Source organism: Medicago sativa, chromosome 7 (genome assembly GCF_051527215.1).
Source record: "Medicago sativa cultivar Bolivia chromosome 7, Bolivia_mono, whole genome shotgun sequence".
In the NCBI taxonomy this organism is placed as follows: Eukaryota; Viridiplantae; Streptophyta; class Magnoliopsida; order Fabales; family Fabaceae; genus Medicago; species Medicago sativa.
Window position 1 is genome coordinate 29,722,229 of NC_140755.1, and position 27,990 is coordinate 29,750,218.

A 27,990-nucleotide genomic window follows, 5' to 3' on the forward strand; every position below is an offset into this window, starting at 1 on the left:
AACAAACTCAGATGAATAAACCAAACAAAGTGACAAAACAGAACGAATGCAAAACTTTTAAAGGACACTCACGCAAATAAGCCGCCATGCGGACGACGTCGCCCTCCCTATTTAACAAGTCATGGATATTTGTCAAAGGAACCTTCTCCAGAAACTGAGTTAGCTCATATTCGTAGGGCGACATTGCATCCAAGTCATACCCTCTCACCGCCAGAGGGGCACTGGTCCATCGAAGAGGAAACTTTGGTTCGCCATTTACCAGAACTGAAGCCGTCGAACACCCAGGCGCCCCCTGCACTCTAACAAAAGTATCACGCCACTCCTTCTTAAAGTTACTAGCGTAACTAGGAAAGAGCCTCTTCCCAGAGTGAGCAGAGATAGCTATCCAGGTTCCTTTATTAACGTCTTTGGTGCCATAAAATTGGAAAAAGACGGCGACAGAAGGCTCAAGACCCAGCGACTTACATAGAATTTCGAAACCTCGAATGAACGCCCAGCTATTAGGACGAATCTGTGTGGGCGCCACATTCAGAAACTTTAATACGTCCATCTCAAAAGGCGTGAAAGGAATTTTCACGCCAAATTCCTCTAAAACGGCGGTATAAACAAAGTAGGATTCGTCCCCCTCACCCGCCATCTCCTGATCACACACGCGTTCATCGGGGTCACAAGACAACAACACTACATCCTCTTCCCGGCCAGTGGCAGAAATATCGAACTTACTTCGAAATAAATCCATAACAGACACATCAACGTAAAGGGAATCTTCTAACAACACTTCCTCCGCAAACAAAGACATCCCTATTAGCCTATAAGGTAACCTCTTTCCCTCCACGCGAGAAGTCCCCTGAAGTGGACGAATTTCCCAGCACTCGTCCTCCTTAGCTGCCCCTGAAGTGGCAGACAGAAACACACAATCACTATCACGACCTGAATTAGCACTTGACTCGCTCGAAAGGTCACTAAACAATTCTTCCCCGAATAACCCATCGTAATAAGCATCCCAATTGATAACCCCATCAGCATCAGTAGCGTGCCTCAGACACGCTTTCCTCAAATTCTCTTTTTCAATCGGATCACTGGGTTGGATCAGTTTCCCCTCACCGTCGCACTCTCTAATTAAAACCATATCCTATGCTAAACGTTTTCGCTCTAAACGTAAAAATACAGAAAAGGGAAAAATGAAGGGATAAGTAGTCAAAGTACCTGCGAGAGCTTGGAAGGCAGATCTTCGGATGCTATAAACCAACGAACAAAAAGAGAAGAGAACCGGAGGAGAAGGCAGCAAGAAGCGTCGGAAAAATGAAAAATGGAGAAATGAAAACCTAGAAAATTCGCTTTTAAAGAAAGCCAAAGGTCGCCTCGGGAAGCGTGTCAGGCACAGTTAAGATCAAGACACGTGGCGGTCATCGACGATTAATGGAATATCAAAGGTCCGTGAATACACCAAGAACGCCCTGGGAAACTCGCCACACAAGAGGGACATGCAAGATCGCCTAATGGCGACCCCCTTCGAACGAAACACACACAAAGCAAACCCGGTTCACGACATCATCACTTCGCCTTGTCCCAAGACTCGTGCTTGGGGGGCTGTGGACCGTCATCATATTCCTAGATGAATCAAATAATCCCAGAAAGACTCTTCGCACGACATCATCACTTCGCCTTGTCCCAAGACTCGTGCTTGGGGGGCTGTGGACCGTCATCATATTCCTAAAAGCGTAAAGCCCTCCAAAGAAGGCTCTGAGCCCTCCAGAAGGGCCTGGGCGCCCTCCGGAAAGGCCTGGGCGCCCTCCAGAAGGATTCCTGAGTCCTGGCGCGCCCCCTAAAGGGCGCCGCCTCATTAAACTTCTAGAAGTCTCTAGAGGACGCCTAAAAAGCTCAAAATACACAAATACCCCTGTTGCTTGGGGACCAAGCAACCGAAACCCAAGCCCATGGCAGGCTATAAATACTACTCTTGAGAGCATTCTCAAGGCATCTAATCATCAGTCCAAAACCCTAGTGTACGATTCTTAGCCCTAGAATCCTTACCGTACTTTTGCAAGTACATGAATACATCACTTTTTTAAAAAAAACTTACTTGTTTTGAATGTTGAATCAATGTCCTTGGGACACTCTTTAACATTCTTCTAAAATAAGATAGATTAAGTAACAATAATAAAACTTAACAATATGTGAAGGACATAATTTATTTTCCTTTAATATAATTTAATTTTTTTGACTAAATATAAAAAAATTTGAAGGAAAAAAATTATATTGAGTCAAAAAAATTAAATTATATTAAAGGAATATAAATAATTTAAAAGATAAAATCTGGAATATTATAAAATACTATGAACTATGAAAAATTGATATTAAATTTAAAATTATATACATTAATAATTAATGTTAAAAATATGTTTGGTTTTTTTATAAAGGTGGTTTTAATTTTTTTTAAGAAGCCAATCCAAACAATTAAAATATATTCAATTAGATATTTCAAAATAAAAATATTATTAAAATTTATAATATATGAATATTGAATAATTATATTCAATTTTTTTAAATAAGTTAAATATAATTAATTATCTTTAAAAGGATTGTTTTTCATTCACGCATTGTGTAGAAATAAATCCAAAATTTTATGTTAGTTATTTGTTCTAGAGTGAAGTTTATCATGATGAAAGAATAATGCGTGAATGGAATAATTGTTTGCATTATGGAGGGCAAGAAGTTATGTCAAAGATAGGACAATGCGTGTGAGGTGTCTCATGAGTCATGAACTCATGAATGCTGCCTGTGATGTGTATAGAATATAGTTTTGTTTTTGGATTGGATGTGTGTATAGAATATAGTTATAGTAGTTACAAAATGCTGTATTGTGTACTGTATGTATGCGTATACTTCGGTATTGGCCCCAAAGTGACATGAGAATAGATAGTTGGTTTCGATTAGGCATCTAGATTAAGGAGAGTTACATTAGCTACTATAGCTCTATTATAAAAAAAAAAAAATTAAGGGATTTATATTTTTATTTATATAAACCACAATACAAGTAATATCTGGGTTCTTTCAAAAAAAAAAAAAAAAAAGTAATATCTGGGCAGTGTGCTTCTGCACATGGTTATACATATTTTATTTATGTATCAAATTGTACACGAAGTTGTAATAAAACCGATTCCTAAGTAAGTGTTTGCAAACTAGGAAGATATTTGTGTATAAAATAACTGCTTATGTAAATAACTTAAGGGTCTTGTTAATTAGTTTCCACGGGACACTAGATAAAGAAATAAAAGAGGAAATATTTGCATTGAAAATATCATCTTTTACACTTTTAAACTTTAGCTACATAAGTTCCAAGATACTCATACTATATTTGATTTTCTTAACTAGTGTCTCTGGGGCACCGGTTAACATTATCAAATGAGAGTTATAATATTATGTAGTATCAAATGGTCGTCATATAGTTGTAATAGCACCTATTCCAAAATGAATCAACTTGTTGTTAAGAAAATTAATACAGAAATTATGAATTGGAAATTGATGAAAAGTGAAATGTTTAACTTTGTGAAAGTCAAAAAGTTGTTATTTTTAATGAAAATTTTCTATTTTTGACATCCTTAACCATTTTCCTTAGGACACCGAATATGCAAAACCCTATAAATAAAGGTTCAAGTATTGAATTAAAATTGGCTAATATGAATAGTGATATCTTTCCTGATCCTTCAAATACCAAATGAAAAATTGGAAGCAGTGCATATAGAAAACTTAAAAAACCAGTAACGTGTCTCTAAATATACAACAAATGTTATTACTACTAGTTGGATGATTCAATTCCAAAGATACTCCTACAAAATAAGAAAGTCAATAGAACATTCAAGCTGACATGAATATTTTCCATACACTTTCCTCATTCCCCAACTTTTCTGAAAAATGTTTTCTCATAGTAATAATAATAATTTTTTATGCCTATAAATACTACTTTTTGATCAATCATATTCACATTCTCGGTTCACTAACTAAAAACTCCAAAGAGAAAAATGATGAATTTTCATTTACTTCGTCCACCTTCTTCATCATCATTCACTTCTTAAAAAGATAAATAATCAAATTCATATTATTATCAAGTAGTCCCATGACAATTGCAAACTAGTGGAAAAAAACAGTAATATTTACATCCATAGTTTCTGCGACAAATTTTAAAACGAGAAATATGATTAACCATAACCAAACACAGTTCAAATCCACCAATGTAAAGTTCAGTTCTCCTTTCTAGAACCTTTTATGGGCTGTCTCCAGAACTCCAACAACAACGCGGCCGAACTCAAATCTCTCAAGTTAAATTGAGAAACTTTAGTTAAATATTCACTTGTGGACGACATGCTAGCTCTTACCTTAGGATGCATAGGTACAGATACAATACCGAGTAGCAAATTCAACGGTTTAAAGAAATTAAGGTAAGTCAACAAAAAACAAGATTCTTTCATAAAAAAGAAACTCAAATACGCAAATAATATTGCATTATTATATTAATATACGAGAAAGCCACAAAGTTTACTCACAACGGAATAAATAAAAATGGAGTATCAAACAAGTTTCACGCATATTGGTATCGGAGGCTCTTACATTTTTGTAGAAAAAAACATCACCTGTTTTTCATTTTCTTAAGAGCATTAATCAGGCATTAACTGTTTTTCATTATATTAGGAGCATTTGAATAAATTAGGCATCAATGTCATAAAAATAAGTTACTTGTTTTGATATATATTATACTACAGGGTATAATGATGCTTTATAAGAACCATCAGAGTAGTTTACACTTTTAAGTGTACATGAACATAGAGAAGACGTAACTGCTGCTTTTGGAATGCCAAAGGAATTATCACAAATTGATTTCAAAGCAACATTGAGGCCAATTGAGAGTGGTTGAGTCACAAAACTTGCCTCAAAGTTTCTTCTCCCTTGGGAACCCATCATTAATGCACATATACTGCAGATAATCCAAGGTGGAATAATTGCATCCATAATTTCAATGCTATAAAAAAGGTCATTTGATGATCCTTGTGCAATATCTTCAGCTCTTGTCATCTCCATGCATTTAATATCAGGAGAAGTCATAGCAGAATTTTGGAATGGAACAGGAGAACACAATACAGGTACATCCTCCACACCGGATAGCGAGGGTAATAGAATTTTGTAATTCAGTAATAGGTCGTATAAACCATGCACATTGCTGTTGCCACTAAAAACGAGCAAAGATTCCGGGCTATTATTAACATCAGAAGATCGCTGTCTCCGAGTCTCCCACAAGTTTTGCTTTTCTAACTCTGACAGCTCAACCAAATCCTCAGCAATAGTAACTTCTTGATCCACTTTTGAACGGCAAAGAGGCATAGAGAAACAAATATCGTGCTCTCTTATGAGTGATCTCAAACCTCTGGTTGACTGAGAAATATAAGCATTGCAGGAGCATTTGGATTTAGATATTCCGGAGCCATCACCACCGGTGAACATAACAACAAACTGCGAAGTGCAAACATAAAAAAGGCCACATACGTTGTTCCGAAGCATGTAAAATAGGTCCCGAAAGGATTCTTCCCAACCGACCTGTCGTTTCCTTAAGAACTCCAGTTCTTCTTCTGCAGTTGATGAGTTCAACACTGATATGATAGAAGATGGAATAACAGATTGGGGATACATCCATGAATGCAAATCTTTGAAACCCCTAATATTTTCATTCCAATTCGCAGAAGCGGAGGAGAATACTATTCGCATACTGGTTTTTAAAGTAAGATCCAAAGGAGCATTCTTACCAGGTATATTAATATGACATCCAGAGAAGGAATTTTCTCCTGCAATGGTAGGTGCTGCTGAATTAACAAGTGAGGCTAGTCCTTTCAATGCTTGTCCCATGTCAATACCTGCTGTTGCTGCCGCTCCGGAAGAAGATCTACCAACAATAGCTGATGATGAAAGCTCAGCAGCACTAAGGAACTTTTTATTCTTTAGATTACTACTAGTTTGCTCCTTAGATACAACTCTAAACATGGACTTTTTGGCAGAAAATACTTCACCAATTAGTTGTGTGTCTTTCACGGAACCAGCAGAGGGAGAAACCTCATCATCATCATCGTCAGTGAGGTCTTCAACACTTTCCCGCTTCAACTGCTCTCCCCTAAGTTCTGATGGTGTCTTTCTTTTAAACATGGAAGAAATTCCACGAGAACTTGGAGGTGCTGCTACTTTTTCCATGCAGAAAATTGGTCTCAAGAATAATCTTTGTAGAAGCGAGGGAAACAATTAAGCCAGTAGGTGGCGATGAGTAAAACCCTACCTCTTATTCTTAGACCAAAGAAGGTTACTTTGTACGAAAGAGTTAAGATTTAAAAACCGCTTAATGGAAATTCCTTGACCAAACCCTTGTTTATAGATATGTAACTTCAAATTGACTCAAAATTTGATGGATTGAAAAGATTGTTGAAAAAAATATAAAAGATATGTTTCAAATATATCTAGTGCTTCTAAAAGATTGTTGCTGAAAATAAATTTATGGATATGTACCGTGTGACGGAAGATTTGATTCAAATATATTTTTAAAGGGAATATTTTATATTTTGCATTGAAGGAGAAAAAAAAAAAAAGGTATCTTCAACGTGATATTTGTTCCAAATTTACGAATTATATTTCTCTATAAATGCAGATCTTGTATCAGATGAAAAATGAGAGTAGAAACACAGGGCTTAGAAGCCAACAACAAATTAGGGTTTGTAGAGTTTTCTCTTGTCAACATACACTAGGGTTGAGATTGAATCACAATTGATTCACCTTGGAGAATGATTATTAGGATTGAGTCTCGTGGTCATGGGAAGAGATTCGGGACTTTGAGTAGAATTAGGTTTAAAGACTTATTATTGTAACTCTTTGATACCTCTTTGTAAACAAATTCTCTTGTGTTTTTTTCTTCTTCTCTCTTGCCGTTTTAACTTTTGCTTACTTTTATAATTGTCACCCACATTGATATTGGTTGCTTGATTAATTTGCACCACACATCAGCGTGCCACACATCTCGTTGTTTTATGGTTTGGACGAAACGACAATCCCTGTGGATACGATACTCTACTTATATCACTTTATTACTTGGTAAACAATTTGGTACACTTGCCTAATCCGTACATCACTCATCTCACTCTAAACCCCACCGTGATGCATGATTAACATGATATTTTCTTCCATGCTAAGGATTTTGGCAACATTAGTCATAATCACAAACAAAACAACATCAAAATGCAAATCAGAATTCACTACCATAGGAAAGATACCCTTTTTAGAAACTGTTTTAATCAACCAGTAATTTTCTTCGTTATTAATCTCATAGTTTTAGTAACCAACCATAAAAACATCAAATTTTTAAGTCTTAACTTGAAAACCGTAAAATGAATAATCTAAAAAGTGGTCTCAAAAACACAACACTCATAAACAAACAACAAAGCAAGCATCAAATGAAGTTTAAAGTTGAGAACGAATGGATAAAAAATAAAAAATAAAATAAAAAAAGGGGTGACAAAAATGGGAGAAAACGAACAGAGATAAAAAGAAAAAGAGAGGAACATCGTTACGTTAACAAAAGACGAAATCTTCCTTCAAAACACAATCTTTTCAAATGTTGATCGATGAAGATGATTTTGAAGAGATGAAGATGGCGAAGGTTTTAGCGGGAAGGAGAAAAGTCTGAGACTTGTTTGATGTGTCTGAGTGAAATGTGATGATGGAAGGAATGGGTAAAAGAGGGATAAAATTGGAAAAACACAAAAAATTGAAAGTGAAAAGTTAAAATTGAAATTTGTTGCATTTCCATCAAAATGTCCTTGAATACGTGGCTGACTCGATGACACTTGTACAATACAACTATGACTACACCTTAACATCACTAACATAAAGATTGGATGGAGAGATGAATATGATTGAAGTTTGTTAAATTAATGGACTAATTTGATATTTCTAAAAATTGGAGGACAAATTTTATTGGTCATTGTAAATTTAAGGATGAATTTGAGGATTCACTTAGCATAAGACATTGCATATATATTCCATTTTGGAAGAAGGTGGAGCATTATTAGTCCAACACACGCACGCAGCCACGACCAAAAGCAGCTACAACCTTGAAAAGCAACGACCAAAGCAAACATACCTACAAAACCGATCAATACCGAAACGTGAATACCTTCTTTGCTTTGTGTTGTGTGTTTTGCTGTCTCACCTCAACAACCACAACTCACCAAAAGAAGAAAAAATGGGAGTGACACCGAAAATAGCTCCTTCGATGCTATCATCAGATTTTGCTAATTTGGCTTCTGAAGCTCATCGTATGATCAATTCCGGCGCTGATTGGCTTCACATGGATATCATGGTACTTACTCCTTTCTCTTCTCGAATTCAATTTATTTCAATTATATGAAGCACCCACTTTAATTGAGATTACTGGTATCTACTATTTGAAACAAAAATGTCTGCAAAAGAAAATTAATTCAATCAAATAGAAAATTGAAAAGACTTGAAACTGGGAACAAAAATGTCTGCAGAAGTAGGGACAAATTAGCCCCTCTGTTATATTGAATCACGGTTTGCCTGATAACATGATTACACGCAGTCTGTCACTATTTGTTTTTGTTTAACGACGAAGCAAGGACACTGACATGTAGACACCGATAATAATTAAAGAAAATTGAAGTGATTAAATGTAACTACATGCATCGGTATCGAAAACTAGACACGCCTTCAATTTCGAGTGTTGGCGGTACATAGGTTATTAGTCCTTATTAAATTAATCGCTGTCCTCTAAATTCTGTTTATTTATTGAGAGGTTATTTGTTGCTACTTACTGTTATGTATTAAGAATTTCTATAGTTGAAAATGTTTTGTTTCATTAGGAAGATGGTTACTGATGTTTCTCGTTTTGCTTCATTTGCAGGATGGGTAAGGTGTCAATGTCTTGGTTTTCTTATGCTATTATCTTTGTTTTGAATTCTCGGATTGCCACCCAAATTGACTTGGTTTTAAGCTTCAATCGCTGTTTTTCCCTTTCAGCGTTACTTGATTTCTGTTTTTAGCTTTTACTTGACATTGTTGATTTGGGATCTTGCAATGATAGTTATTTTATCTGCCTAGATAAATCCATATATAGCTTTTACATTGTCGTACCGTTCTGATGGGAGAGGGAAGATAAATGTTTACTATCTACTAAATTGTGATTTGAACTTTGAGTCGTTTAAGTGGAGAAAAATCACTTGTCTCTTTACCTGGAGAAAAATATTTCGGGGAAGTTGCATACACACCATTGTGTCAATGTATTTCTATATTTTTACAGCAAGTTTTAGAAAGCCATAATTAGTTCTTTTGCAACTTTTAGATGGCTTGTAAAGTTGTTTAGTAAAACTATAATGTCTAAAAGTATATTGGATGAGTGATGGAGAAGTACTTTAATCTCGATCTGTAGCAACGGTTGCTGTTTTGAACACTTGGCTCAGTTTGATAGATTTCTTGGAGGGGGAAGAGTGGCTAGTGACAAACTTAAAACCGTGTGGTTCGCTTGCATTTGGATGATTTGAAAAGCAAGGAATGGACATGTGTTAAAAAAAATGTGTTGGTGTGGAATATATGGTTGGTGAGATTAAGTTGCTGTCATGGAAATGGCTTAAAAGCAATGTTGGTTAATAGTGCACTGTCATACTAAATCATATACTTATAAACCATCATAGGAAATTTTGTGATTTTATCTTTCAATAGAGCGCATTTGCACTCTTCAGGTCACGACTGAAGGTTTTCCCCTTATCCTTTTTTAAAACTTTTGAATAGTATTTCCATTTACCTAGTTTAGTATTTTGATCGATGCCACATTCATTCCTCTGTTATATACATTCTAGTAACTTAGTAATTGTTTTTAGCATTAAGCGTGTGGTAGAGGCCTAGTAACTCTATATCCTCAATCTCTAGGTTATTTTGTTTGTTTTGAAACAGATAATTGTCTAGCACTGTATTGAAACTAGGCAAAATTTATTAACATCTAAGTGGCGTGAAATAAGAATGAAATTCGGGTATTTAACTAATCACATATCATGTTATATGATCTTCTAATTGATAGAAATTAAGGCAAACTCCAGCGGCAGTATTTACCTTTCAAGCTTCTGTTTGCGAAGTTATGATGAATACCAAAGGTTTTAGCCTTTGTTTCAGTGCTAGTTATGCTCAGATGTGAAGGAAAATTTGTTCATGAACATGAGTTGGTTGCTAGGGATAATCTGGAGCCACCTTGCGGCGCTAAATTTGTTTATTATTAACTTCACTCTCTGCTTGAATGCTTGTGGTGCCCATTAAATTGTTGAAAATGTTTATTTTCCATCCTCTTTTTTCTTCTATTTTTTGCAGGCATTTTGTCCCTAATTTAACTATGGGCGCTCCAATCATTGAAAGTTTGAGAAAGCACACAGAGTAATAGTCTTCCTTCTTCACTGATTAAAATGCTTTTGTGCATAATTTTTTCCTCGCTGTTGGGATGATATACGGTGAATTTGAGTTAATAGTGATTAACCATTACAGGGCATATCTGGACTGTCACCTGATGGTTACAAATCCTCTTGATTATGTTGAACCTTTGGGAAAAGCTGGTGCTTCTGGTTTTACATTTCATATAGAGACATCAAAAGGTTGGTCTTGACACTTTTCCTTCATGTTGTCCGTTTTCTCGTATTTTTTTTTCGTTCTTCTTCTCTTTCTTCTGCCCACTTTTTATAGTCCTTTCTTTTCTGCTTTCTTGAAAGTAATTTTTGTTGGCAGACAACTGGAAAGAACTTATCCAAAATATTAAGTCACACGGCATGAGGCCTGGTGTATCGATAAAGCCTGGAACATCCGTCGAAGAGGTTTATCCCCTGGTATGCATTTTTCCCGCTCTTGTTCTCATCTGGTCATATCTGCATAGCTGCATTTTGTTATCATCATTTATCTCCTGTGACCGAGTATCTTGAGTCTTTTGTGCATAAACTTGCAAACAGATACATATTTGACTCAGTGATCTTAGTCTTAAGATTCTCCCTCTCTCCCATTCCCTCTGTGTGTGTGGTTGTAATCTAAGTGTTTTTCACAGGTTGAAGCTGAAAATCCTGTGGAAATGGTTCTTGTCATGACTGTAGAGCCGGGATTTGGAGGACAAAAATTTATGCCAGAGATGATGGACAAGGTATTATTACTGTTTCTTAACTTTTATGTCTTTTGGCTGACATTTGACAACTCTTCTTGTTTATGACACATCTTTACTTATATTGTGAATACTTTTTCGCCCTTTTCAAACCAGGTCCGGATACTAAGGAAGAAGTACCCATCACTTGACATAGAGGTATCTCTCCCCATTGTCTTGGTTGTATCTTTCCTGTCAAAATAAATGCATATTTCATAGATTTTTCCATAGTCTCATAATTCTCTTAACATGATGTGAACTGTGAATTGGTACTTGTGTACCGGTTCGTGGTACTTGTGCGAATTGGTTCGCACAAATTCCCTTTTTTTCTTTTTGGTAAAATTAGGCAAAAAGTAAAAGAAAAAACACAAGAAAAACAAGATAAGACTCATAAAAGCCTTGTAAGCTGTATCCGTAGTTGACGAGGCTCGACGAAGGACGAGATCATAAGTTTGGAAACTTAATTAATAGGTATTTAATATAAAATTAATTCCAAAACTTAAAATAAAAACTCGTATATTCATATTCTGTATCACCCAAACCAAAAAAAAAAAAAAAAACTACAGCCATTAACAAAGCAACCACTGCTACGTACAACCATTACCCATCCATTTTTCAATATTGCATAGCATGACCATCACATCTCATCTATTGTTTTCAATGTTTAAGAACATCGTCGTACCCATGATAGCAGTGCTACTGGTTACACTGGCTGTTGGCGCCTTTTTTGTAGTAACTTATTCCAGATTTATCACTCACATCCTTATACCTGCCATCCGCCGTTGGTTCCAACGCCGGAGATTTATCCCTTCCAACAATGATGTGGAGTCCGAATCAACAGTAGTGGTGGGGGGCTCACATGCACATACCACGGGCTTAGAAAAGTCCGTTATAAACACCATTCCCATGTTCATCTACGCAAAGTCTAAACAAGTGGAAAATTGTGCCCTTTGTTTGGATATTTGAAGACAATGATCGCATTCGCACCCTGCCTCTTTGATCCCACACTTTCCATCTTGTTTGCTGTGCTTAGTTTGATCAATCCCCTTTAAAACCTATCATGGCTAACAGAATCCGCCCCTCCTTCCATCATGACCATATGCCTTACCAAAACGATGATGAGAATCGTGTTAACGGATATCACTTCCCACGCTCTTATTCATTTCGGTCTGAGTCAAGTTCGTCGTTGGAGAGACCTCCCACACCATATACCCATTGTGATCTTAGAGGCGGGACTTCGGTTTCTGGATCAAGAACGTTGGTTCCCTAGAGAAGTCAAGGATGAATGTTTCCTTATTTTCAGCTGATGTGATTCTGGAGCAGGAACATGATAGGATGAGAAAAGGGTTTATGAATTGAATTATGTCAGTACAAAACACGGGTTTAGGGTTTAGTTGAGTTATCAGTTAGTAATATATTTAGGTAGAAAAGTAGTTTAGTTTCTTTCCTGACGATTTATTAGTTTATGTTTCTTTGTTTTTCAACTTTATTGTTCAATTTAATGTTTAAATCAAATCGGAGTTTCCAATTTATGTAGACAGTTTTTGGTGTTTGATTTAAACATTAAATTGAACATAAAGTTGAAAAACAAAGAAACAAATTGAACTAATAAATCATCAAAAAAGAAACTAAACTACTTTTCTACCTAAATATAATACTAACTGATAACTCAAGTAAACCCTAAACCCGTGTATTTTACTGACATAATTCAATTCATAAACCCTTTTCTCATCCTATCATGTTCCTGATCCAGAATCACATCGGCCGAAAATAAGGAGACCTTCATCCTTGGCTTCTTTAGGGAACCAACGTTCCTAATCCAGAAACCAATGTCCCGCATCTAAGACCACAATGGGGATATGGTGCGGGAGGTCTCTCCAACGACGAACTTGACTCGTACCGAAATGAATAAGAGCGTGGGAAGTGATATCCGTTAACACGATTCTCATCATCGTTTTTGATGCAGGAGGGTTTTATTAGTAATTTTATAGTATTTTATTTGAGTCAAATCTTAGTAATTCTCTAGAACTTTCTATTATTATTACTTTTATTTTATTTTGGCCCACGTGTTTGTTATTTCTTTCACTATATAAGCAGAACTTATGTAGCCTAAGAGGGACACTTTTTCATTCATTAATAATATTCGAGATTTTCTCTCAATTTCTGGTGGATTCCGGAACCCTTATTTTGATAGGTTTGTCGCTTGCAACCCTATTTTCACAAGTTTGTCGCTTGCAAACTTGTTCTTTTCTATCTAGGTTTAGCGCTTGCTAACCCTACGCTTCCGTACTGCGTCAGTTGGCATCAGAGCAGGTTTCTCCTGTTCTTTTTCTAACGTGATCAACCATGGGAGATCAACCGGTAACGAGGGCAGAATTTGAATGTTTACATACGGCCGCCAAAGCTCTGTTAAATCAGATGGTGGCATTAACAGCTAAGATCGGTAACATCAACAACAACAACCGCAACTACAACGACAAAAACAATCAGAACAGGAGATGTGGACCAATTAGGGTTCGTGGTAGAAACAATCAAATTATTGAGGATTCGAATTTTTCAAAGGTGGAGAAAACTAATTTCGAAGAGATAATGTCGAATCACTGGAAGAAGCTGCAGATTTTACGGGAACATGCCAATTCAGTTAAATCTATTGAAAAGAATCAGAAAGCATTAAAGGCTATACTTGACGAGGATGAAGTCAAACCAGAAGGTGAAAATCTCCGGCAACACGGAGGTCTTTCAGCAAACATTGAAGCACCACAAGTTGAAAAACACAAAGAAGTTCAAGGAATTCCGGGAGAGTCAAGTCAATCTCCCATTTGTAAATCACTGATCGTAATTTCAACATCCATAATCACAAACCAGGAGAACCCCAAAGAACTAATTTCATCGCTTTATCCTTTGAATCCACGTTCTAAATCACCTTCCCTCACAAATTCATCTTCTTTTTCCTTCAATCCTTTGATGTTTTGTGACGACAAAACAGAAAAATCACAAAGTGCAGACACCATCGATGCAGATTCAATTTCAGAAATCAACATGGAGATAGTGAAACCCACACTGTTGGATAAACAAATTCCAACTAAAGCATTCTCGTCATACAATCTGCAACGCTTTGGTGAGGTAAAGTTCCAATCCCTCTCACATAACACAATCGGCGGAACCGCGCAATCAGTGCTTTTAAGCTTCGACAGTCTCCGATGTTATGATCCCGGTGGGTTTCTAGTTGCGTTGAGCTCATGTTTTCAAAATCAGACCTCTCCCTCCAATCTGCAATGCTTAAGTGAGGTAAAATTTAAACCATTCTCATCTAATCACCTGATTGCACTGCTACCGAAACCACCTGATAGAAGTGTTGCTGCTGCAAATTCGGAAGTCAATTTCAATTCCGCCGTGGAAGCTGATTCGAATTTCATTGTTCTGCTGAAGCTTGTATGCTCTGAGGTTCCCTCCGACAGCACTTCCAACCATTATTCATGTCTCTTACAAGCACCACCACCAACTTCCGTTCAATCCTACGGATCAGATTTCTTTGGATGTCAAAGTGAAGATAACTCGCCGCCGCTCGCACCACCATGGCTGCAACACTCGGTTTACCCCAGGCAACTCAACTCACCAACACTCACCATTGAAAGAAACACTTGTGACTCTTTCCAGCTTGATCAAGAGCATGAAGTGGATGTTAATGCAATGGATAGGACTCTGCTTCAATCTTCAAAGTCATTTCTCCACGCTAATGTTCATTGCAATGCATTATTTGCTGCTGTGGTCAGCAGGCAGACAGATGTAGTTAGACTACAGTTGCAGGGTGGTGTAAGACTAGATATCAAGGTCAAATTAGGAGCTTGGTCTTGGGAAACAGATACAGGAGAAGAATTTCGTGTAGGTGTTGGACTAGCTGAGCCTTATCCAATCACATGGTGTGCTATGAAGTATTTTGAATCCACTGGCACTATACTCAATATGCTTCTCTATCATATCTCACCTAATAGTTTCCACATTGAAAGAACTCTCTTGCACCACACCATCATGTGTAACAATGTAATAGCATTGAATATACTTTTAAATAATGGTGTGGATACAGAACTAGTAGTGCAAACTACTGAAGAAACCAATTTACTGGCTGCTCGACTTGGATCATGCAACATTCTTCGGTGTTTGGTTAATGGAGCTGAATATGAAAATGCAGAAGTGCAGGATGAATTTTATGATGCTATTGCTGCTGACTCATCGACATCAGATGACGAAATTGATGAGGACGAGGGACTCGAGCATATGGATCAAAAGGTCAAACTAAAGAATATTTCATGGGTTATGACAGCCTTACCTTTGAAGCGAACAGCAGCTCCAAATCTATGCAAAGAATTAGGTCCTCATGTAAGTCCTATAGAAATTGATGCAAGTGACTTTAATGGCTCTCTACGCAACGGAAAGGATGACCTCACAGACTGTTGGACGTCTCCTAGTGGTGAACGATTTAAGATTAGAGGAAAAAACTATCTAAAAGATAATTCTAAGGTAGTTGGAGGAGATCCTCTTCTCAAGCTCGTAGCAATTGATTGGTTAAAAGTTGATAAACTTGTAGATAAAGTTGCGCTACACAGTAGAAGCATGATTCAGAGTGAAGTTTGTAAAAGGCTGCCATTTATCCTTGTATTAAATCTACAGGTTCCAGCTAAACCAAACTACAGTTTGGTTCTATATTATGCATCTGAAAGACCTAAAAATAAAGATTTTCTATTGGCTAAGTTTTTGGATGGAGATGACATGTTTCGAGACTCAAGATTTAAACTAATTCCAAGTATAGTTGAGGGATATTGGATGGTCAAAAGAGCTGTTGGATTAACTCAAGTTGCTATTATCTCAAGATGTTCAGCTGGTGGATTAACTTCAATACTGCACTGTGATCGCTTCGGAGCTCTTTTACCTCGAGGAGCTAAAGTGAAATGCCTCTCAAATGCTAGTTACTTTATCAACACAAGGGATATATCTGAAACACATCACGTTGAACAGCTCTTCACTCAGGTTGTTACAACACATGGCTCTGCAAAGAATTTGCCTAGATTATGCACTTCAAGACTCAGTCCAAGGCCGTGCTTTTTCCTTCAATATGTTGTATCACAAATTGCTACGCCAATCATCTTTTCAATTAACAAAAGCACTCAATTGAAAAGGCGCATGAATGCTTATTGTAATCATCACTCAGTGGTTTCCAATTCAATTGGTTTTATGTTTAATGAGCATCACGTACAGGCAGAACAGACTCCAAATGAGATGCAAACGATGGATCTAAAAATTAATCAGCAAGCTACTACATTTTTTCAATGGGATCCAGGAGGATGGTCTCTTGTTTATTAGAGGAGTCAACATGCATGAGAATTTCTTTATCAGAATGAGAACTCGGGGTCGAGTTCTTCAGAGGTGGAGGAGACTGGTGCAGGAGGGTTTTATTAGTAATTTTATAGTATTTTATTTGAGTCAAATCTTAGTAATTCTCTAGAACTTTCTATTATTATTACGTTTTATTTTATTTTGGCCCACGTGTTTGTTATTTCTTTCACTATATAAGCAGAACTTATGTAGCCTAAGAGGGACACTTTTTCATTCATTAATAATATTCGAGATTTTCTCTCAATTTCTGGTGGATTCCGGAACCCTTATTTTGATAGGTTTGTCGCTTGCAACCCTATTTTCACAAGTTTGTCGCTTGCAAACTTGTTCTTTTCTATCTAGGTTTAGCGCTTGCTAACCCTACGCTTCCGTACTGCGTCAGTTTTGGTAAGGCATATGGTCGTGATGGAAGGAGGGGCGGATTCTATTAGCCGTAATAGGTTTTAAAGGGGATTGATCAAACTGAGCACAACAAAGACATGAGCGACAATTAGGTTGTTTACGAAGCCATGCGTCAATGCAAACGAGATGGAAAGTGTGGGAACAAAGAGGTAGTGTGCGAATGCGATCATTGTCTTCAAATTCATCTAAACAAAGGGCACAATTTTCCTTTTGTTTAGACTTTGCGTAAATGAACATGGGAATGGTGTTTATAACGGACTTTTCTAAGCCCGTGGTATGTGCATGTGAGTCCGCCCACCACTATTGTTGATTGGGACTCCACATCATTGGTGGAAGTGAGAAATCTCCAGCATTGGAACCGATGGCAGGTATATGGATGTGAGTGATAAATCTGGAATAAGTTACTACAAAAAAGGCGCCAACAACTAGTGTAACCAGCAGCACTGCCATCATCGTTACAACGATGTTCTTAAACATTGAAAACAATAGATGAGATGTGATGGTCGTGCTATGCAATATTGAAAAATGGATGGGTAATGGTTGTACGTAGCAGTGGTTGCTTTGTTAATGGCTGTAGTTTTTTTTTTTTGGTTTGGGTGATACAAAATATGAATGTACGGGTTTCTATTTTAAGTTTTGGAATTAATTTTATATTAAATACCTATTAATTAAGTTTCCAAACTTATGATCTCGTCAGCTATGGATGCAGCTTACAAGGCTCTTACGAGTCTTAACTTGTTTTTCTTTTATTTACTTCTTGTTGCTTCTAGATTTTTAACTTCTTTTTTATATAGGAACTTGACCAAGACTTACCTTTCTATGGGACCAATTATTGTATTCATGGAGATTATATATGAACTGCTTGTGTCAGGCTGTCAGCATGGTCATGTGCACCACTATTGATAATAACATTTGCAGTGACCAAAACATGCCCAATTTTGATTGCAGGTTGATGGGGGTTTAGGGCCTTCAACCATAGATGTGGCTGCATCAGCGGGAGCGAATTGCATTGTTGCTGGAAGTTCAGTGTTTGGAGCCCCTGAGCCAGCTCATGTTATATCCTTACTGAGGAGTTCTGTTGAGAAATCACTGTAAACATAGTAAAGATCCATTATTTATGTTGTTGTACACGTTGCAACTCGAAATTTCATGTAATCAATATGGTTGATGTGGTAACATTTTCAAGACAAATAAGAGAGAGATCAAATGATTTAATAATGCCACTTTACTTGTCTTTGTATTTGTTGTGCAATTAACAGAAACTGTAAAGAGGCATAAAAGGGATGACACATTCAGCTGTCACCTAAATCCTTTGTTGAATATTGAAGTTTAAATTTTAATTTTGATCTACTATTAGTACTGTTACCTTATTTGTAGACCAGACAGTGTAACCCATATTGTAATACTCGAGATTTTAGATGCATCCTGTAGTTACTAACCAGGTCCGACACAGTTCGCCTCTGTAGCATGTTGGTGTCCGATACCAATACATGCATTCAATTATAATTTTCATTTAAATGATTATTGATGTTGACGTGTTGGTGTTGTGTCAGGTGTCCATCTCGATGTTTCATAGAGTTGACAGATAGCTAGATCTTTTATGTTTTACTTTGTTTCAAGTGGAGTTTAATCACTTCGGTGATCTCTAATCATGGAAAGGATTAGTCTTTGAATGTGAGGAGGTTGTTACTTTTTAGATCATTTATCATTCAACTAAAAAGAACTTCCCAAAGTTGCTTATACAGCTGTGTGCAATTCATATTATCAAAATTATGTCAATGATACCGTTAAGTGCCATGGGAAAGCCTAGTGTGTCAATTCTACGTTGGAAGGTTGTTTACAGACAATGATTAGACACTTTTTGCTTATTTTATTTTCACGATTCAAGTTCATATGTTAGAGCCTTTCAAAAAACTAAAAATAAAGTTCATATATTATAGAGAAATGATATTTTGACAACCATTATTTGACAACTTTTGGACAACTTTCTCTCTCATACTCACATGATGTTGTTATCCTCTCTCTTCCTTTTTCTCTCTCCATTGTTTTTGACCAATAAGAAGTGAGAAAAACAAGGTTGTCAACAAAGTTGTCATTAAATGGATGTCAAAATATCATTACTCTATATTATATCAGTGTTTTTTGGGGGTAAATACATCGGAAAAGTTTTGACAATGTGTTATGGAGATTAATACTAATGTTTGTAATTAGAAAAGTTCTTGGATTGTGTAGGTTCATCGTATCTGGAAATTGTTCTTGACTCTGGTCTAAATTGTTTTTAGTTTTGGTTTTAATCTCTTATTATAAAAACTTGTTAGATTAAGGTATCTTTAATCTAACCTTAAGCCTAATTTTTTCCGCGCTCTTATTTGCTCCTTAAATGCCAAGTCTTTCCTCCTAGCTTTTGAATTTCGGATTTGATGCTTATTAAATGTTATAATTAGAAGCTGACTTGACAATATTAAATGGGTAAAGATCCATTTATAAAAATAAATGAAAGATGAAATTTGAAAAGAGATATACACAAATAATAGGTGGTGAGTTCAGTCACTAAGTGGGTCCCACCATCATATCTTTTTAAATAAAACAAATGGAAAAAGTTATAAATGGATAGGATTCTAACCCATATTAACAAGTCCTAATAAGTTGTGCACTGTTCAAGAAGATTTGATATTCAAATTCAAAATTCCTCCCAAAATGTCATTAGTTCCATTAACATCCATGAATTTGTCTATATAAATGGCATGTCGATTCACCATAACTTTTTGTTCACCTCCTATCTTACCAATTCAAAACTCGACTTTTTGTATCTCCATTTATGTCATTACTAATCATAATACAGAGACATTGTTTTCGTATCATTGTTTGATCGATATGCGCCTGTTCATATTTAAATTGGTTCTAATGTTGCTAACATACAACCTCATTTGTTTTTATGAATTGCCTAGTATCTTTGGATCCACATCTTGTAACCGATTTGCACAAGGTTGTAAACAAACTAAGGATAAAATATAGGACATTCTACGTGGAGTTTGATGTGGATTATCTGAGATTATATGCTTTGTATTTTTAATTATTCGTCCAAAATGTTATTCCTATTGTTATACTGGATTCAAATAACTTGTTACCATAAATTTGTTTATTTTCAGGATGCTGTAATTTTACAAAATATGTTTGCTTCAGATTTTGGAGATCAAATTAATCATAATGCAACATTGATCGATCCAATAACAATGAAATTTCAAGTTTTAGTTGAGAGCTTCAATGGTAGTTTTTTTAAAAAAAGGATGACAAATTCGGCTTCAATGGTGCTTGAGTCAGGATGATTTATGTTGGTCTGGGTCAATTTGGAATTAATCTTCAGATAAAGGTTGTCGAACGATTGATGACTTTGAATGGTTTTGAAAGTGTACTATGAGCAATATTAACATAGTCAATCATCCGATTATGAGCAATTATAATGAATGACATATGGTAGGAATTTATCATAACTAAGAATTTATCATATGATTAATGTGCATCTATGTTTATCATATGATTTATTTGAAAACAACATTTTATTATGGATTTCAATTTTGGTGGTTGTTATAGTCGGTATGACCTATGCATCGCACAAGTCGAATATATACAGTAGAAACTCTATAAATTAATAATGTTAGGACCGGAGAAATTTATTAATATAAAGAGTTATTAATTTATCGATAAATTAATAGTTATTAATTTAAAGAGTTTTTAAGTAATTATACTGTACATACCAAACAAAAAGGCAAATTAGTCTATGCCTCTTAGAATTACGTTGCAGCGAACCTTGAGACTCAACGTAAATTAGTAACTACTGTGTTCATATACATTGGAAATCAATAATGACTTTTGAAGTACAGTAAATGTAAACAAGAGGAACAAATGTGTTCAATAGAGTGTAATATTTTTTTTCAGTTTCTATGAATTATTAATTTATGATTTTCTTAGGACCAAAAATTATAAAAGGATCTCCCGAAAAATTATTATCTTATTATTTTATCGAGTTTTTCAATTTTTTACATTGGCCCAAGTCAGGACCGGACAAATTTATTATTTTAGAGAGTTTATTAATTTACCGAATATTAATTTAAAGGGTTTCTACTGTAGTTTTATTACACTCATTTTCTTTTGTAATTACTCTAGTGATTTTATTCCCTTTTTTCCATATGATTATTGTTTTAAGGGTCTTGTTAACCAGTGCCTCCGAGGCACTGGTTAAGAAATCCAAAAGTAGAAAAATTGTTTCGAAAATATAAACTGTTACTTTTGACTAACTAATTATTACACCACTTTTTAATAAAATATTACATTTTTTAACTGCTTAACCAATGCCCTGGGGGCACTGGTTTACATTCTCCTTGTTTTAAAGACCTTTCAGTTTGTTCAAAAGTTCATTGTGTTTATCTGATCGTAACTCTTAATAGCATAAAATTTATAAAGTGTTACGACCCGATCAACGTTTTTAGATCAAATTATTCTTTTTGATAAGAGGCCGAGCAATCCACGTGACACATAGAGCAATTCTCGTTTTTTTATAGAAGTGCATTTTTTCGAGATTTGTTGTACGACTTACATTTGTTTTCTCAATATATTGGGCACATGTACTTTAGCATATGTGCATATCTTGTCTTGATTAAATGGATGGAGGTCACAATATCTTTTGCTTCCACATTCCCACCTTTGACGCATTCGAACCCTTAGGATGGGTGGAAGTTAAAACAAATCTACATCTCCTGATTTGTTTCTTTTCATGTGATTAATGACGAATCTTGATCGTTCCAAGTACATTTTATGTTCCCAATTTTATGCTCTTCTAAATTATTTTCTTTGTTGGAAATATATTCTTAGACACTGTAAATTAGGACTATCTTTTAGAGTCAAACCTGTTAAGTAACGTCTTGAATTTAAGTTTTGCAGATAAAAAAATGTGATTAAGATGAGTGACCTCATAAAGGTAGTTATTTAGATTCTTCGATCGAAAATAGTTCACATCAATAACATAGTTACAAAAAAAAATCTTCAAATGTAAAAAAAAAAAAAACCTTCAAGAGGGGTTTTTGTCTCCTACTGCTCCCAAAATAAACTTAAATTTATGTCTAAAAAATATAGCGGCAATTGTTAACAATAAAAGGTTTCAGAGAGAAAAATAAATGTGATAGCTTGAGTTTCATATGATTGTAAAATGACATAACATGATCAAAGTTACGAGCAAATATATAGTAAATCATAATGGACTAGACTAATAACTTCGAAATTTAAGAATTTGTTTGGATTGAGGGTTTAAGAAAGGAAGAGAGGGGCTGACATTCTTTTCTTTTTTTAGCTTATGGGTAGTATACAATATTTTATCAAGATAAATTAATTGTGATTGAAGTATTATATATATGATCATTTATCATGTTATTTAAATTTTTGTGACAACATTTTATAGTGTCTGTAATTTAAAAAATAAAAGTAAGCCGCCTACTCTCTCCCCTCTTAAATCTTCAATCCAAACACACCCTAAAGAACCCAATATCATAGCTCAATAACTTACTATCTAACAAACAAAATATGTTCTCATGTTCAATCCAAATACACCGAGTTGAGGTCATTTTGTATTTGACACAAAAAACTCAATTTTGCGTGTCATATGAGGAAAAAGTATATTTGGTTGCAATTTTGAACTCTTTATTAGTGTTAATTTGTGAAATTTTAAATTATCAATTAAATATCATATCATATAATATTTTTTTTAAAATGATCAATTTTGTACTCCCTCCATTTCAAAATGAGTGTCGTTTTAGGTGGTTACACACATATTAAGAAATGCAATGATTAAAAGAAAGAGAATGGTTATTTTACCAAATTATCCTTATTAACTATTGGTTAGTTTTAAAAGTAATACTTTGGAAGTACTGTGCAAAATATTAATTGGAGGGTACAATTGAAAAGAAAAAGTTATTATTGCATTGGAAACTGAAAGTGACATTCATTTTGAAACAAATTTTTTTGGCTAAAGCGACACTCATTTTGAAACGGAGGGAGTAGTTACTTATTAGAGGGAAGAGGTGATCAATATACTAATTTCTTAATATTTTGGATATAAATGTGACGTCTATTTCTTTGTTGTCTTGAGTCATCGTCTCGTTGTTGCTCTCTCAAAGGTTCCCCTGACTCCTAATATCAAAGCCTTGTTTTGGAGGAGCGGGAGTTGATTCTGGGTTCACTCTTTGTATCAAAAGTCTTTCAAGTTGTGTAGTTAGGAGGTGTATTATGTTTGACTTATGACTTTGGTTTCAAGTTTGAGTGGTTTAGTTCCACTTCTACCGAATGAGCTAGATGATTGAAATATAAGAGAGGTGCCACATATATCTACTCCCTCCGGTCAATATTATAAGCAAAATTTGACTTTTTAGATACATTGAATAATTAATGTATCTAAAAAGTCAAATTTTGCTTATAATAGTGACTCCCCAACATACAAAATGGTACGTAAATTTCATGGGCTATGGTTGCAAAAAGCCTTGCACTCAACTTCTAAGGATGATCGGGACAAATTACTTTGCTTCTTCTCGCATTAATATTAATTATGGTGCGCTTCAAAAATATTAATTATGATTTTTTTTTTTTTTTTTGAGCAGATTAATTATGATTTTAAATTGTGGTCTATAATCATAATTACGATACAAAACCACAATATCGACTGCATTATTTTGTTGTAATATAAAGGTTCACAATATAACTACAATTGCTACGGCGATGGCAAATACAGCTTAATTACGACATTAAGGAGGTTTTAACCAACATGCAATATAGTAGTTGATATAATTTTCTGATTTCTGACCATGTGGCCAAATTACAGTCACTGCTAGTTTAAGCTACATAGAAGAATGAAACGAGGAAAAGATATAGAGTAATGATATTTTGACATCCCTTTGATGACAACTTTGTTGACAACCTTGTTTTTCTCATTTCTTATTGGTCAAAAACAATGGAGAGAGAAACAACATCATGTGAATATGAGAGAGAAAGTTGTCCAAAAGTTATCAAAAAGTGGTTGTCAAAATATGATTTCTCAAAGATATATTGGTTAAGATCAGTATGATAATTCCAAGATTAAGAAGATTTTAAAAGAGCTCGACAGTAAGATTTTATGATCAGAAGATCCCTAGACAAAAAAGTAAAAAGCAGAATTATGCAAAAAAGAATCCAAATTCTTATCTCGAACACTCATGCTACTTTTGTCTACACTAAATCCAAGTTAGCTAAAAGTTGATACAGAAAACAATGGTTCTCAGAATCTGAGCCAAGCCATCCACCAGATCGTTGCAGATAAAGTACCAATAACAGCTATTTTTCTGTTTCACCACCCCTTTATATATCTATTGGTTCTAATTATTCTTTCACATGTTCAATTCCACATTTCTATATTTATGTGTCCATATATAGTCAGCAGCTGCCATATATTGGAAAAAATAACATAATTATAAATTGGATATTCATTCCCACATGAGTTTGATTTGTAAAATACTCCCTCCGGTCTCAAATATAAGAAAATATTCCTTTTTTAGATTCATTGAGTAGTTAATGTATGTGGTCTACATTGTAAAGCAGATACATTAATTATTCAATGAACCTAAAAAAGGAATCTTTTCTTATATTTAAGACCGAAGGGAGTAGTAAGAACTAAACAAAATAGTTTAACCAGACAAAACAATAAATAACAAGATATAATTGTATTAGAGAGAGATAATATACTTTATGTGAGAAAATAAAAAGAAAATTTTAATATTTTTTTTACAATATGTACTCTGAAAAAAAAGTTGTCCCATTGTTTAGTGAACAATAATAATTTCTGTTTTTATTCAATCTCTTACTACCTACTTTGTCTAGTCTAATGACCAGTTTCCGAATAAAACATGGTAAAAAAATAAATAAAAAATTATCCTGTCAAATCTCCTATTTTTTAGCAAATTGAACACACCCATAAAGTATAACTCGTTTATCCCATGTTTAAATGATTATGTTGTTTCAAAGTTTAGGATTGAAACAAAATATAATAATTTATTTTTGTTTCAAATGCTTAGGGTTGAGCTTCACTATTTGAAGTTATCATTATTTTTTCTCTTTTCAAAATCATTAGAGATTATTTTATTCTATAATCAAGGTTCTTAAAATAATTATTTTCAATTGAAATCAAAATTGGTTAAAAAGAAACATATTTGAATATTAATAGTATAAAGTTTTCATTCAAAAATATATACTACTAACTACTAAATAAAGGAAATAATAATTTTAATGTCCCTAAGACTTTGTTTGCGAGTTGGGTTTTGGAGGGGAGGGGAGGGAAAGGGAATGCTTATGGAGAGGTAAACCCTTGTTTGAGAGTTTTAAAAAAACAAGGGAAAGGTTTTGGGGGGTTTTTGAAGGGCTTCATTTGTCCAATTTTAAAGTTCCCCCAAATTGGGGGGTTTTGGGGGTTAAACATACAAATTGACAATTTTTTCCTCATAATAATTCAAAATTCCAATTATAATTTACAAGATCAATTACAAAATATAACATAATGTATTGATTTTAAGAGAAAAAAATGGTAAAATAGTAAAATTATCACATAAGCCCTCCAACTCCTTTCCTTGTTGGTTTCTTTAACTCCCAAACAAGGGGAAGGTTTTCCCTCCTTTCTCCCTTCCCTTCCTTTCCTTTCATTCCCCTCAAAATTCGCAAACAAAGCCTAAAGAATAGGACCATGGCCGCTTGTCCACGCTCACGACCACCAGTGTCAACACCGTGTATTTTGAAATTAAATCAAATTCTAACTAATTTCGGGCTGGATAAATTATATTAGGGGTAAGATTTTCAGGGTCCATTTTTTCTTCATCAAGCTTGAATCAAAGATATTGCTCACCACTAGGATGAAGTCATGAAGAGACGCTAGTAAATAACATTATGAATAGCAATTAAAAATGATTAGATCTTCTATGTGACAGTTAAATCTCTCGGATTTAGCAGAAAAAGCCAAACTCTCACAACGTTGATAAACTAAGATTCAAATTCGAATACGAATATCTCCGATATGATAAACCGAAGTAATTACAATTCATTGGTGGTTTAACAATTTTGACGTACAATAACAACATATACCTAAAAAAAAACGATCTCTTAATATTGGGTTGGGATAAGTCTATCTTAAACAATATGCAATGTGAAATTCTTAATAGAAGTAGGTCAACAAGCTACATTTATTTAGTTATAAAGATAAGGTATATATGTTGGGTGCAATATGGCTTGGCATGAGTGGTGTGGTGAGTAATCTTTTTCCATGCTAATGGTGTTGGTCAACTTAGGGCATCAAGGGTCTCAGTAGTAGCCTCTATTTCGTGCTTTAACTTTACCATGCATAAGACTTAATATTCTTTTGTCTCCTTTCCATTATAATCCTATATACTTTCCATTACTTGCATCATTTCTATCCACGTACTCCTAAATTCATCGAGTACATATATATTCTTTCTAATCTATTTGCTGAAATTTCAACTTAATTATATCCTTTAGAAAGTTTAGAGAGGTCTTTTCTTTAATTCATTGAGTACATATATATTCTTTCTAATCTATTTGCTGAAATTTCAACTTAATTATATCCTTTAGAAAGTTTAGAGAGGTCTTTTCTTTTATATGTCAAAAAGTTGCATGTGTACTTTGAATGCAGAGTGCTATCCATGTATTATGTAAATGATTCTTTTGCATTCATGAATGGGAGACAGTCCTTGTTGAAATTGATGTATTCACTGTTTTTGTTCACAATTTCATTGATCGATCGGAAACGTAACTTTGTGTTTTGTCATGATGAAGTCTTGGATGGTCACAACTATTTAGATATTTGGACACGCTCACATATTTAAAAAAAGTAGAAAGAAAAAAGTAATTAAACAAATTGTATTTTTAAAATAATAATAAGTAATATGATGTATGTGTATAAATGTTGCGCCCAAATGATTTTGTCCTTGGTCATAGTTACAATAGTGCTTATTTATCTATTTTCTCAAACAACGTTGCAGTTTTTAAATCCGTAGACGAAGTAACAAACACCACGTAAAATTCACACACATGAAAATATAAAGTTCTTATATCATAACCTTTAATATTGGAAAAGATAGGAAACAATTGTCCAGTGGTGGATCTTGACATTGTTAGTTGGGGTGCCAAATATTTGCGGAATATATATCAAACAGTTTCAAAAACTTAGCAAAATTATCAACAGGTGTAGTGGTTCATCTGTTTGAATACAACACAGGGTATGGCAGTTCAAGTCTCTTTTTTTTTGAATAAAATATTATTAATGCACTAGAAATATAAAAAAAGGGTAGGGGAATCAAACTCACAGCCTACATTATTTTAAATAACATGCCTAATATAGTACTTATAGGAAAATTGGGGGTGCAATGGCTTCAATGGGTCTCCAAGGAGATCCGCCACTGCAATTGTTGGTGTATTAAAAAAAAAATTGTCGATTAAACTATATCTTACATCTTTAATATTGAAAAAGATAATAAACAATTGTAATTGCGATTATGGAGATTTTCAAAACCTTTATATTATGGTAGAAATTGTGATTATTGATTGCAATTAATTTAAAAATTGGAATGGATATTTTTTTTGAAGCCAAAATAGGAAATAAATTAAAAAAGATCAGGAAGTACAAGATTGGGGGGGCATATACCTGACCTAGTAAACCACAAAAACAACCCGTATTGGGGATACAACAAATCAGCACATGCGGTATAAAAAGGACACAACTCTAAACGATTACTACCACGGACAATCCAGCGAACCCACGTGTGGGCACGAAACATAATTGCAAAAAAAAAACGTAGAGTGAGTATTCAGAGCTTCTAAAAGGCGTATGGATCGACTACCAAAACAGAAACGACCCAAGTTCCAACAACTCCCTCCTAAACGAAGCAAGCTAAAAGCCCTTTCAA

At 34.7% G+C, this 27,990-nt stretch overlaps 2 protein-coding genes across 2 annotated transcripts; one reads left to right on the top strand and one right to left on the bottom strand.

Annotated features, from left to right (window-relative positions):
* Positions 1-4,235: 4,235 nt before the first annotated feature.
* On the bottom strand, positions 4,236-6,528 carry LOC146905479 (uncharacterized). Its single transcript, XM_085724508.1, has one exon. The coding sequence runs from the start codon at positions 6,232-6,234 to the stop codon at positions 4,750-4,752; it is 1,485 nt and encodes a 494-aa protein (XP_085580634.1). The 5' UTR covers positions 6,235-6,528; the 3' UTR covers positions 4,236-4,749.
* A 1,585-nt stretch (positions 6,529-8,113) lies between these two features.
* LOC146905480 (Aldolase-type TIM barrel family protein) lies at positions 8,114-18,370 on the top strand. The gene is made up of 8 exons (XM_085727025.1): positions 8,114-8,389; positions 8,951-8,955; positions 10,405-10,467; positions 10,576-10,682; positions 10,813-10,910; positions 11,123-11,215; positions 11,330-11,371; positions 17,954-18,370. Exons 1-8 carry the CDS (start codon positions 8,273-8,275, stop codon positions 18,098-18,100), a joined length of 672 nt encoding a protein of 223 aa, XP_085583151.1. The 5' UTR covers positions 8,114-8,272; the 3' UTR covers positions 18,101-18,370.
* Positions 18,371-27,990: the final 9,620 nt, after the last annotated feature.

What these genes read in the sequence shown, in the direction of transcription:
- LOC146905479 (XM_085724508.1), bottom strand. Translation starts at nt 6,234, where the DNA reads ATGGAAAAAGTAGCAGCACCTCCAAGTTCTCGTGGAATTTCTTCCATG.
- LOC146905480 (XM_085727025.1), top strand. Translation starts at nt 8,273, where the DNA reads ATGGGAGTGACACCGAAAATAGCTCCTTCGATGCTATCATCAGATTTT. An exon ending in TCGAAGAGGTTTATCCCCTG is followed by an intron (nt 10,911 to 11,122) that starts GTATGCATTTTT and finishes TGTTTTTCACAG; the next exon opens with GTTGAAGCTGAAAATCCTGT. An exon ending in ACCCATCACTTGACATAGAG is followed by an intron (nt 11,372 to 17,953) that starts GTATCTCTCCCC and finishes TTTTGATTGCAG; the next exon opens with GTTGATGGGGGTTTAGGGCC.